General features: G+C 38.2%; 1 protein-coding gene across 2 annotated transcripts in view; it reads right to left on the bottom strand.

The window, feature by feature from the left end:
• Window positions 1–690: 690 nt before the first annotated feature.
• The window catches only part of ASB7 (ankyrin repeat and SOCS box containing 7), a 31,111-nt gene continuing 21,934 nt past the window's right edge, over window positions 691–9,867 (bottom strand). For both annotated transcript variants that reach the window (XM_080350998.1, XM_080350997.1), the window contains exon 6: window positions 691–4,656. In XM_080350998.1, the coding sequence (XP_080207124.1) occupies window positions 4,578–4,656 (79 nt within the window). In that variant the 3' untranslated portion in view covers window positions 691–4,577. The remainder of the gene's footprint in view (window positions 4,657–9,867) is intronic.

Here is a 9,867-nt window from a genome sequence, read left to right as displayed (position 1 = left end):
GTACCATTAGTCATTAATTGTTTTCAACTCGACAAGTGAACACTCCAACAGGAAATATGATACATAAACAGGAACAAAGTTTTGACCACAGCATTCAGTAAATACACCACAGTCTGGCCGGTCTGTTGGTAACCAGCAGCAACAGCTCTAAACACAACTCTTGGCTCTCCAGTCTACATACTCCCAGGGATGTTTGTATAGTTTGCTACTGAGCAATGGAAAACATCTTTTTTCCTCCCCTCCTGCTCTTTAGTAATTGTGTCTTTACATCCAGTCTCCTTCCTCTCCAAATTTTTAGGGTCCAAAACCTTGCCACAACTTTTGGTTGTACATTGCACTCATGACTGAAACCAAATGCTTCCAGTTCCCACTTGAGTGCCATGAATATTCATATACATCCCCCCTTATTCAACTTTTATTAGTAGTAAATGGACACAAACCAGATTCAACTGCAAAAATATGACAGAGGTTTGGTCCGGTTTTGTATTGAGGAGGAAAGGTGAACCTTTCAGAAAACCCTGAAGTGGCTGCACTGGGATCTCAGCAGGGAAAATCCAGCTATTCATAGCTAAAGATCCATTTGTTCCCCCTTCTGAAATCGAGCACTAGAGCAAGATTTATGCTCATATTTACTGGTAAAAATCATATTACAATTCATGAGACACGGTACCTATTTGAGTACCAAATGCATTACCAGAATAACGTGCACCTGAGAAGGGACAAGGAGCAGAAGAGACACAAACATTGAGAGAAAATGTGTAAAGCGGTATTATGTTATTAAAACATTACATTAGAAAGAAGCAGAACATAAACCAAAAACAAGGTTTTAACCAGGTTTAACTTTTTTTTTTTTTTTTAAAATTTGAATTGACCCAAAGCAAAAACTTACATTGCAAAGGAAGAACAAAATACATGATGATATTGGTAACACAGCGTTGCATGGAAACCAGACCTGTGGGCAGGCTGCAAGTCGCTCTGGTCACAATGTCACCGGGGGCTTTTCCACAGATTTAACTAAGTCACAATCCAATTTTTTTTCATCTAGCCCAGGCCCACCCTGATAAACACGCTACATATTCTCTTTCGCCTCTGGGTATCTGTTTGATGAGTTTATCCAGATGTGTCCTCTTACAATTGCCAACTCGAGCCAGAAAACCAGATTTTCCACGCTATCCCGAGGAAGCCGGAGTTATTCCAAGCATGAGTGATCATGAATTAAAAAAAAAACCAACAAAAACCCAAACAAAAAACCAAAAATAAAACAAAAAAAACCAAACAAAAGAAACTCACAAAAACAAAATAGACCCAAACAAAAAAAAAGCCACACTCAAGAGCTTTTCAAACTAACAAGTATTGTCTATAATGTAAATAGTTTAGAAATATGGTAATTAAATAATCTAAAAAACACTCTTACTCTGCTGTACATTTATAAACATAAATATTTACAGAAACTTTCTGCTTTGTTTTAAAGGATGAGGTTTGCAGTTTGTTAATGATCAGAGTCTTTTACTCATTGATTCTTTGGTGTACTTGCCAATTTTTTTTAAGGTTTATTAAAAGTGTTTAACCATGAATTTTAAGGTAATGGAACTAGGCTACATAACAAGTCTGTATTATGCACTTTCCTTCCTCATTCTAGTCCGAATGAAAAACAAAGTTCAATTCATTCTTCAAAGTATCTGTGCACGATATTTAAAATAATAACAATAAAAAAAGACCAAATCCCTGATTATTGACAATTGGGTAGCATTAACAATGAATAATCATACTTCACCAGCACCCGAGCACATCTATAATTTAAGATCACAAACAGGACTATCGGTAGGTTCAGAGACTCAGGTGCTTTGCAGAATCAAGGTCAGAGAAACCAGCTACAGGAGATGGTTTCACATTGTGAGAAAGGGCCAGTGTTTCCTCCACCTCTGGGAGGGAGGATAGGCTAAAAGTTATAATTTAAAAGAAAGGCCTTTTACTGGCCTGAAATGTGTGTGTGTGTTCCCTTGACATGTCAGTTACTTAAAAGAAATAACCAAAGAACAAACCTCAAACAATAAATAATGGAATTACACATTTCTTCATTAAATAGCATTCTTGTTACCAAGTCTTCCGTAATTTTCTTCAGTCACAGCAACAGACAGAACAAATAATTTGCCTTAAGATAGACTGCAACTAAAATATACTCTAGGTTACCTTAGAAAATATTACTGTAAAAAATTCAGTGGGGAAGGACATTGGTTTAGACCAACTTACAAACATAGCGAATGATGCTAACATTAAAAAAAAAATACAGCAATCTTAAAGGTTCTCATCTCATGTCGCAATCCTGAAGATTCACGCTTAAAACCCACCAGTCAATTCTTAACGTCTGTCCTGCCTCAGTACTGGGGAGCTTAAAGATCATAACGCCCGATCTTTCTTGTTTCAACAGGAGTTAACAGACACCGTCCTGCACCCGAGCTGCCCGCACACCCCAAAAAGGCTCTTGGGTTGTCCCCGCTGAGATGGGGCCACCAGGACTTACAACCTGGAGGAAGCACCGTGGGGTGAGAAGGTTGGACGTACTTGCTCGTGCTGCTGAGCTGTGAATGTTTGGTCACTGCTCACAGGCTGGACTTGAACCGAGACAAGATGGAGATAAAGAGGTTCAACATCCCATTACTAATCCTCTGAGCTGTGAATCTCCAAAATCGCTTATTGTTTGGAAACCTGAGGCGATGCCAGGCACAATAGGGAGAGATAATCCTCCTTGCTTGCTGTGGTTCTGGTGCATCAGTTATCAGTGATAAGGTTCCTGCTCAAGGAACTGCAGACCAGGGTTACAAGATATTAAAAGGAACTAATGTAGTTAAATAATATGAGCATACCTGCTTCACCTTGCTTTTCATATTTTTAATATTAAATATTTTGAAAGTGACAGTGTTAAACTTAAAAGCTACCACCATTCCTTTCACCTCCCCTTTTCCATTGGTATAATCAGTACAAAAGAACTCCTGATATTAGAGAGGCTCTTTAGGAGCCAGTGGGATAGCAAAACAAAAGCAGAGAACACTGACAAGGACCTTATGATGACTCTGTAATTCCTTGAAAAGAGAGTGAAAAACCAGCACATTTTGGCCCAATTGTTTTTTGATAGTAAGAAATTAATTTTATGATCAGAAACAAAACTCTTTAACAGAAATTTTAAATACCTAGTATGGAGAATACATTCAGTAGCCAAATTTCAGTAATCCTTTCAGTTGCTGCTTTCAGATTAATTGGAAACCACTTAATATTTGCAAAGTTTAAACTCCCAATATGAATTAGGCTTTTTTTGTTAGTGCACACAGAAAATGCACCTTAATAACTTACATGCATTTCCCACTCTCTAACCTGAAACAAACTGAATTTCAGAGCAACCACAAAAAAATAAATCCACCACTGCCTTTCAAATAAGAGAGTTCGGCCAATTTTTCTTTTAAGTGGACACAATTTGGCTGAAAACCCGTAAATTTCAACTGAAAGTGAAATAAAGGAGGTTATACATTCATGAAATTCAGGGAGCGATAATGAACAGCAACTGCCGCATCGCTTTAGTAACCTCACGTTAACACCTCAGCGAGGCAGCAGCTCCTGTTCTCACAAATAATGCACTGAGACTAAATGAGGAATAGCTGGGGGGGGGAGGGGAAATCACACATAAAGGGAAAATACATCAGAAAGATTATTGCACAGGAGGCACTGTATGAGAAACAGAATATATTGGCTTTAAAAAAAAATCTAAATTTGTTTTAAGTTAATGTAAAAAATACTGAGGCTATGCCTCTTTGTAGTGTACTGTCACTGTTAAAAATAGACTGAAACAACCGCCCATTTTCCAGGGAATGTCAGGAAAAAAGAAGGCCTGAATTTTATGGGCATCCCAACTACAGGAATTAGGAAAGCAATAATATAAAAAGAGCCAATGTATAGACTCTCAAATTAAAAAGGGTAATTGCATTTTTTCTTTAATTTCCAAATTAGATTCGTACAGTACACCAGGACACGTTGATTATCAACTCTTCCCTCTATCCTGCAAAAACATACACCCTGGCAGAGACAAAAGTCCCAACAGACAACAGGGTTCTGAAGGTCCTTCTATCTGTATCCTTTTGCAGGACTGGTGCCTTGATTTCCAAACTTTATTTTCTCCAACAATTGCTCAGCATGCCAATTCAAACCAAGCGCTTCCCTTGAGAGGTCGCCTTCCATCTCCACTGCAAGTCTGCACACTTAATGTGAAAACAAACAAACAAAAACCAACAGCAATTTTTAAAATGTAACATCGTATAGAAAGCTTGGACCTTGGAAACTTGGACCAAGAAACCAAAAATTAAGACCTTCTAGTGTGTGGTATAAAAAACCCAAGGAAGTGTATACCTGCCTTCTGACTTCACAGAAAAATCAGAATTTGCATAGGATATACTTTGTGCAAGGCAACAAGCCTCTTCAGTATCTGGAATATAACTAATCTTGCTTAGAGTTCTTCTCTTCATGGATATCAGATATCATCAAATTTGTGTTTTAAGTAGTCTTTCATGACCTTGGCAATGGGTAGTTCATCAAGTAGTTTTAGGTTTTGAAGGCCTATACATTGACGGATTTTTATTCGGCATAGATCTTGCAAGTTTCTGGGCTGCCCTGAAAAGACAAAAGGAACAAATAGTAAAATGATCACATTTGAAACATACTTTAACTCAGTAAAAATCAGAGATGTTTGCTGTTTTCTAAGATGAAGAAGAAAAGGCCACAGAGAGAGGGAAGGGAAAAATTACAAGAGAAAAAAGGGTGGAAGTTAATACCTTTCTAGTGAACAATCATTCACAGAAACCAAGGTATGAATCCTAAAAGAACACTTTTACATGCATGTAATTTTACTGATGTCAGTGTAAAGTGACATTATCCACGTGAGGATTCCCACGAGGTGGTAACACACACTTAAGCACTGTAGAACAGCATAAATCCTCCAGTTAACTTTTTGTGGGGTTTTTTCTATCCTTGTAACACCTGGGAGAAAAAAAAACAAACCCTCAGTCTCACTACTTTTGGAACATCAAGACAAAAAGTTCTATGTTCTGCTGTAACAGGACTAGGCGGTATCCTCAGAGAGCAACGCATATGAAAGTTATTCAAGGATCGCATGGCGGAGTTAAAGGTTGTTTTTCCCCATTCTAATGAAAAGACAAAGCCTTCAGGCTTTGGATGCAGTCACAATCCCATCAAAGAGAAGGAGATGAAAATACACATTAACTGTTGTCCGCAGAGAAGAGGTTTGCTGACATCCCATGAACTCTAGAATTTCTGGCAAGGACTTTCCAAAATAATCAGCTCCTTTTCAAACTCATTCTTAAAAGGAAACTGTTCGAAGTCAAACACATTGAAAAACAGTCCCCCACACAATATAATGTAAGAAAGGTTAATTTAGTCTTGAATCTGAAAATACCCGGCAATGGATCCCGAGGAAGAAGGAAAGAAAGAGCAGAACAAGAGATGTTGAGAAATCCTGTCCCAAAATACCCTTCCCGCTTCCGCACCGGTGCCTTTGGGCCTTCCTGAACCAGATTGCACACAGATCTGGGGCTTTAATGGCTGTGAATAGCCTGCCCTTTGTAAATCCCTCTCATGTTTTTTTGAAGCCATTCATACTTTCAGTATCCAAAACATCCTGTGGCAACAAATTTCACAATCTAATTAGGCGTTGGCTGGAAAAACTACAAAGTACTTGTATTTATTTTAGATCTGCTTCCTGATCACTTCATTGCAAACCCACCATTCTTTGAGTTACAAAGAAAATAACGAATAATTGTTCTCACATCAGTCATGACTTTACATACCTTTAGATTATTCCCTGTCCTCCACTCACGCTTGGTCCCTCTTTCCAAAGCTGAAGACATTTGCTATATTTAATAACTTCCCACTGTGGGAACCACTCCAAATTTCTGACCAAACCAGCTGCCTTTGTACTTTTTCCTCATTCTCTTATACCTATTTTGAAATTACCCATATAACATACTGAGGGTGTGCTAGTCAATATTTTGATCATTGACTTAACTATGTATGGCCTGAAAACAAAAATAAGGCTTACAGAGTCACGGCACCTGATGGCTGCCCAAGTTAAAATACTCAGCACTGTGAACAATGTAGGTGCTTACGCGGGTATCAAGATAATTTGTTGCCAACAGAGCAAATTACTGCAGTCTTTTATTATCTGTATAATGGTTAGTGGTAGAAGACAGTGCTTGCTTTTGCAATGAAAGGCACGGCAATTTTATCGAGCCGACTGCTTGAATCAATAAATCATTTAAAAAGCAGTAAAAAACAACTAAAGTGACCTTAAATAACAGAACGGGACGTTTCCCATCAGCTTTCCTGAGCTGCCACCAACTGAGCAGGGCGTTTTTGGAGGAGGAGCTGCTGTGGTCCGGGTGGCGTTAGGAAGGGCAGTCGGACGCTATCGGCTCCCTGGGCACAAACCTGTTTGGAGAGGTTTTATCGCCCCAACCAGCCCCAGAGCTGCCCCCGCAGCCCGGCCCTTCTCCATCCTCCTCCCAGTTCAGCAACAAACCTTCTACCAGCTAAAGTGACATTAGGAGTTATTAGACTTCCCTGGTAAGCACAGAGTAAAGAGATGAAACTATTTCCTGTTTTCTACTTCAGGCATTTTGTACACAGTCTCAGTTCCCTCTTAGCAATTTACCACTTTTTTCACCCACATGGGTTTTTCTATAGAAACGGGCTGACAGACAGGTATACACTGGGATTTATCTTAAGCACTAAAATTATCTGAGGTAAGCCAGCAGAAGTAATGCATTAAAAGTCTCAGTCTGTTTTAAAGAAATTAGATTTGAAATTCAAGAGCATGAAAATTTGGACTTCCTTCATATAAGTTTAAAATACTTTTATTACACTTATCACCACAGGTCTCTAAACAGCAATTTATTTTTAGTTATATCCTTCAGCCATGACTTAGAATACAGATCATTAAGTTCTGTTGTCCACTGGTGGTTTCTTCTTAGTAATTCTTTTTTCCACCTGAAGGAATGAATTTATACAACTTGGACAACAGCTGAATACTCAAGCTTTAAGGAAAGAAAAGTTACTTTTGGTAAGAAACCAAGCAAAGGAATCTTTACGGTGATAAATAGTTCTAATGCTCTAAATATGAACACAAACTGGATTCAGAAAGGATGCACCTTTTCAAAAGTTAACTGCAAATAGTAGCATTAGAGGTTATAGAGGACTACAGATCTATATCTGTATTTTCTGTAGTACACAATAATACAGCTGTGAGACACTGATTTCTGGTTTCAGAAATTAATGCCTTTTAATTAACATCCTACGGGTTTTTTTTTTTTGAGAACAAAATGAAACAGACAACTTAAAATACCCAGAAGAAATTGGTCATCAGTTAATTCAACAAGACCCGATTATCAACTGTATGACATTTTCCCCTGATAAGCCTAAAAATATTTCCTGGGAATGTGTTAACAATGGACATTTCCAGTGTTAAGCACCAGTTGCTACATCTAGTGGCTGTTGGTGTCTTTAGGTCACGCCTTGCAAATTCCAGGGTTATTAATGCATTTGTGATTTATTAGAAACGGTGTCTAGAACACTTACTCATTCTTGGTTGCATCTGAATGAAAAAGAAAAAAAATAAAGGATTACAGAGCGATGTCAGTGAACCTTGGTTTGGCAAATGAAAAATGTTATTAGTAATTTGGCAAAGTACGACAAGTTAAATGATGAATAAAGTTCTGTTTAAAAGCGATTAGGAAGTTGCAACTTCGGTTATATCCCGCATCACAAGTTTGAAAGTTATTTAGGCAAATGAGCTAGAAAGGAAGAGAATTAAGGAAAAAAAGAAATTAAACGCACCAAAAAGAAAATCGTAAGAGGTAAGATTGACCTAATTACCACCATTATGTAAAAAAGTGATCTAAAAATACTGATCACCTTAAAAAAAGGAAAACCAGCACATCCTGATCGGGGCTCCAAGGGACACCTTGGTGCTGGCAGCCCGGCTGTTGTACAACCCCAGTTACCGCCAGGGCAGCAAACACTCATCGCTGCCGGAGAGCTGCAGGTTCCCTAACGTGCTCACCGGAACAAGCTACAGACTTCTGTCCATTTACTATGCAAGCTTTATAGCAATAATCAAATAAATTAGGAGTATTAATTACAGGGGGAAAAAGAGAGATGTATAGTTCGCCGTTTGTCTTGCACACCTCGCACTACGTGCTGTCATGGAAAGCAGAAATTCCCACCAACACGCTTCTTTTGTGCTTTCCCATACATAAAAGTTTCTTTGAAACAAAGGAAATGTAAAACATAGGCTTATAAAATAAAGAGGAATTGCATTTTGATTTTTTGATTTTTTTTTTCTCTCCAGAGGCAGCACGTTTCAGTACATAGAAAATTTAAACATTTTCCTAACTCTGTTCTTCAACTGCTAATGAAGTAAATTCTTTAGCTTCCTGCCCCCCCTTAAATACTTTATAAGGATTTTACTTAAATAACGAAATAAGCCTTTTCAATTACTATTAATAGATTTGCCTTCTCTAGTAAATGAGGAAAAGCGCACGTTTTAACAGCAAGATATCACAATTAATCCTGAATTTCCACTCCATTCCTTTCATTTTTACAGCTTTGAGATTTTCTTACTTTTGCTATTGTACCTGGAAGTTTGCTCTTCTATCCCAGAGACAGACAAAACCTATATTTAGGATTTACTCCCTATACAAAGAACCCTATATCATTGTTACAGCTGCACAGCTTATTTAGGTCTGTGCCTACCTGTTTTTCCTATGGAGATCATACTCCCCAAGAAATAAAACACCAACTCACCTAGTAGGTCTGTATTTAAGGATCATTAAGGAGTAATATTAGACCTGGTACCTCTGACAAGACTGATTTTTAGGGATTTTCACTGTAAAGGTAGAAAGGGGGAATGGAATCTCTGTCACTTTCCTCCACTGCAGAGACAAGAGCATCTGCGAAAAGCAAAAATCAAACTGACCTGTTCTGTTACCCAAAAGAAAACTTAGGAGTAACTGAAATTACTGTACTTGTAGGCTGTGAGGAGATCCCGTCTGATGTGCTGTTCTACCCACTAAAAAGAAAAAATAAAGTACTTTTAAAAGCAAATAGCGTCATTGGTTTGAAGCGGACAGGCAGTTTCTGAAGAAGTTAAAAAAAAATACCATAAGTGACATATTTCAGAAGCCGCCCCCAGTTTTCTCTGCAATATTAATATATCTGTCTAGAAAAACTAATTCTACAGAGCTATTTGTCACACTGAGCCTCTGCCTCCCCTGGGAATTGTGAAAGGCTGGAAACAGTAGCAAGAAACCATTTGGTAGTTTCTTTTTAGCTACAAAGGAAACTTAAAAATAAAAGTTTTGTGAAACGTTAAAAAAAGAGTTGAAAGCAGGCTGACGTATGGCTGGCAGCAGCTCAGTTCCTCTAGAGTATCAAAATAAGTGTTTTATATCCACAGCTAACTATTAAATCCATCCTTCATTTCACAACCACGAAGGAACTCGGCTACTGCCAGCAATTAGATTTAGTTATTTTTTTGTTGGCTTTTGGTGGGGGGGGGAAATTAAAAAAAAGATAATTGAACTGGAAACTCACACCCACCAGACGAGAAATACATTGATGAGGATGCAGAAAGAAACAGGATGACACTTTGAGGATGCGATCACCTAACACTAGGAGCAGGTCTGACGGTTTAGGAAATGCATCAACTTGTACTCTGTAAAAACCAGCAGAATAACTAGAGACGATGTTCGGTCTCCCAGCAGTTAAAATGCATGGAAAAACCAGTATCAAGAATCTGTAAGTCTGAAA

This window comes from Nesoenas mayeri (assembly GCF_963082525.1).
Source record: "Nesoenas mayeri genome assembly, chromosome: 11".
Lineage (NCBI taxonomy): Eukaryota > Metazoa > Chordata > Aves > Columbiformes > Columbidae > Nesoenas > Nesoenas mayeri.
The sequence above is the reverse complement of the archived record's forward strand: the minus strand, read 5'-3'. Positions and strand labels throughout refer to the sequence as shown.